The 3,620-nt window shown below is 37.5% G+C and overlaps 1 protein-coding gene across 1 annotated transcript; it reads right to left on the reverse strand.

Annotated features, from left to right (window-relative positions):
* Nucleotides 1-157: 157 nt before the first annotated feature.
* LOC116124139 (cationic amino acid transporter 1-like) lies at nt 158-3,290 on the reverse strand. The gene is made up of 2 exons (XM_031409854.1): nt 2,737-3,290; nt 158-1,751 (listed from the first exon to the last, which is right to left on the reverse strand). The coding sequence occupies exons 1-2, from the start codon at nt 3,146-3,148 to the stop codon at nt 334-336; spliced, it is 1,830 nt and encodes a 609-aa protein (XP_031265714.1). The 5' UTR covers nt 3,149-3,290; the 3' UTR covers nt 158-333.
* Between the last annotated feature and the right edge of the window lie 330 nt (nt 3,291-3,620).

Here is a 3,620-nt window from a genome sequence, read left to right on the forward strand (position 1 = left end):
AAGACTCAAGTTTACTTAGAGCAAACTTTAAAGGTAAAATTTTAATTTTTTATCACCATGAATTGACATATGCTCAATTACAACACTTTGAACAAGAGAACTGAACATTGATAAAATCTCAAAAGTCCACAAGATTGAAAGAACAACAACACAAGACTTTGAAAAACTAGTAATCCCCACTTTGTTTCTGGTAAAATCCAAATACTTGTTCAAAATATATAGAATTATAAATGAAAAATAGAAGCAAACATTTCTAATATGACTAACGGAGGAAAACCACATCAACTTCACCAACTACATACACAAACGCGTATAGATTAATCAACGAGTCCACTAAGCACCAGGATTTTCTGAGCCTCTATTTTCATTTAACCCAGAAACATCTGTCGCAGAAGAGACAGCGCCCTCTTCAACGTTCTTCCATCCTTCTCCGATCTTATTATTCTCCCCCGACGCCTTTGCTGTGTCATACGAAGCATGCAATCCGAAGAATAAATAGTAAACCAATAGAAGTGCAGTCCAAATGCCAAACCTTTCAAAGGATGCTTTATCTATTGAACCCAGCAAGAAAACGTTTATAGCAATCGATGCAGATGGGAGCCACGGCACCAATGGCACCCCCCAAAGTTTTGGCGCCCTAGCGTGTGGAACAAACAACCAAAGACCTATAGTGGACAAGAGCCAAATTGGTACTGTAATCACATAGCCAACCCATCCGTGTTCGCTCATACCCCAATAAGCTGCGGTGGCGATTGAAGATCCTAGGATAAGCAGAAGGCATGTTATGAGCTTGTTGCGATCTGCGGGAGTTGTTACTCCACTGACATAGTAGCGCCGAACAAGAAGAGCCATGGCCACCAACATGAAGATGAACAATGTGGAAATTGATAAAAGATTGGACAATATATCAAGCTTGGTGAAGAAGGCAATGATTGCAGTAGCAGAAAGCATAACAACAGTAGCGTTAATCGGGGTCCCGGTTTTTCCATGAACCTGAGCTAGCCACGGTGGCATCATGTGGGTTCGGGCAATGTGTGTGAGATAGCGAGCCTGACCGACGGCACTAACAAGCAAAACTGTGGTCATACCTTTCAATGCACCAGCTGCGACAATGTACTTAGCCCAGTCCCACCCAACGGCGGAAAATGCAACGGAAAATGGAGCATCAGCATTAATCTGTTTGTAAGGTTGCATCATGCATAATGCTATTGCGAGCAAACAGTAAGCAGTAATGGTGACCACCATCGAGCCAACGAGCCCGATGGGGATGTCCTTCGCGGGGTTTTTGGTCTCCTCAGCCATGGTTGAAACTGCATCAAAACCAACATAAGCGAAGAAAAGTACTGCTGAAGCTTTGAAAACCCCGCGGGCTCCATAGGGAGCAAAGTCACGGTAGTTATTGGTGTCAGCGTTTATGAAGCCAGCGATTATAATGAAGAGAATCACGATAACGTGGATGACAGAGGCGATGTAGTTGAAGCGTGAAGAGCCCTTGGTGCTGAGAACCGCAAGAATGCAAACACTGGCTGCAACAGCGACAGCAATAGGGTCGAGGTGACCATAGTCATCCGGGAGGCTGTGGGCAATAATGCGGAAGTCATCTGGCTGCTTGTTGCAAAGGGTGGCAAAATAAGATGTCCATGCCCTGGCAACAGCGGCGCCACCTATCACATACTCAAGGAGAATGTTGCCGGCGGCGACAAAGGCTACAAAGTCACCCAACTCTATTCTTAAATATGCAAATGAACCACCTGAAACAATTTACATGGTAAACTGTCTGTTAAAAGCAATTTTTGAAGATTATAAAAGAACCCACCAATACGTAATATATATTAAGAACAAAAATTTTAAACACTAATATAAAGAAAGAAAAATATTTTCTAGATCAAATGACATCATCAATATTTTGTACTTCATATTAATTTTGAGGTATTAACCTTTCTATAAATTGATGAATAGAAAATTATTTCATATTTTTATGTGAAAAAAAAAAAGACTTTAATTTGTGAAGAACGTGTGAAGAAAAAGAAGATATTTTAAGGATTAATTATTAACATATGTGGTCTAAAATGTGGTTCAAAGATAAGACAATGATGGAAATATGTACCTTATCGATAAAGACTACAAACTTTTCCACTATGACTTCATAACATTTCAAACTCAACTTTTATATATACATTATTTAATGCTAATATCCCCTTATTTTGATACATATGGGATGTTCACTCGTATCTTACTTCAATTTTCTAATTTCCGAAAATTTTAAATTCAAAGATCACAGCCTCTTAAAAACAGAGATATCTCTTAAATAATATAATATGTATATAAAAATATGCCTTATTAAATATATAAAATATATTATTTAAGGAGTAATATTACACATACATCATTTTCATACGATATTAAGTGGCAAGATATAATTAGCTAATTTAAAGTTAAAATTAAACTTCTATCTAATCATATTTTACTATATAATATTATATGAGAAATGTTGTATGAAAATGATGTATGTGTAGTATTATCCTTATTTAAGTTATGAATATGTATAGAAAAAGACAAAATATGAGGACTTAAATGAGAGAAAATGAAAATTTATAGAAAAAGAAAAAATATGAGGACTTAATGAGAGATAAGATAATATATGAGATAGTTTTGAGAAACTAATACCATAAAAAAATCACAGAAAAATCAAAAAATATATTCTAACATATAAAAATCTGAAATATTTAATATTACCTGCCACCGGAATCTCCACGGCGAACTCGGTGTAACAAAAGACAGAAAGCATAGCCGAGATACCCGAAACGACGTATGACAATACGACGGCGGGGCCGGCGTCATCTCTGGCTTCAAGTCCGGTGAGCACGAAAATACCGGCGCCAATGACGGCGCCGATTCCGAACCACATGAGGTCCCACCACGTTAAAGTTTTCTTCATCTCATGTTGACTCCTCGCCTTGATTTCGAAAAGCTCGGTTGTGTCCAGTGATCGAGTCAGGATCCGATCTTTGAGCCGGAGCGGCGTCTCCTTCAGAGCCTGAACGTAGTTGCCCCAGCTCTGAAACGACTCCTCCGGTAGAAAATCATTCTTTGTGCACGAACACCCTCTCTTTCTTAACCCTTCATTTCCTACGCCCTCGCTGCCCATCTTCGAACTGTTTTCAGGAAACAGAGAAAACAAAAATAAGGAAAACAGTCTTTAGTGTAATTCACAAATGAGAATGTTATATATATTGAGCTGTTAGCCGGCAAACAAGAGTATGAAAACAAATCCGAGTGATTTGTTATTAAAGAATTTATGAAAAAGGACTAATAAAATCCTAATTCGAGAAAATTCGACCTCTAGCAGTAGAAACCAGCAGAAGGAGACGCAGAATCTCTATTATTTAACACCAAAAGTCAAAGATTCCAGATTGATTTTAGAAATAATGTAGAGAAATAAAACTAAGGTTCTGTTTGACGTTCACTGGAAATTAGTCGAAATTTTTTCCAAAATAGATTTGTTAATATTATTTCTCAAATATTAAAAAAATTAATTTATTTTCACATTATAAATCAAACTGACCCTAACTATTTCAAGAATGATATATCTCGGCGCACTAGACTTACCAGCAACTGAC

This window comes from Pistacia vera, unplaced genomic scaffold (assembly GCF_008641045.1).
Source record: "Pistacia vera cultivar Batoury unplaced genomic scaffold, PisVer_v2 Contig15, whole genome shotgun sequence".
Lineage (NCBI taxonomy): Eukaryota > Viridiplantae > Streptophyta > Magnoliopsida > Sapindales > Anacardiaceae > Pistacia > Pistacia vera.

Coding starts and splice junctions, on each gene's coding strand:
- LOC116124139 (XM_031409854.1), bottom strand. CDS start 3,148: ATGGGCAGCGAGGGCGTAGGAAATGAAGGGTTAAGAAAGAGAGGGTGT. Junction 1,752..2,736: donor CGTGGAGATTCCGGTGGCAG/GTAATATTAAAT, acceptor AAATTGTTTCAG/GTGGTTCATTTGCATATTTA.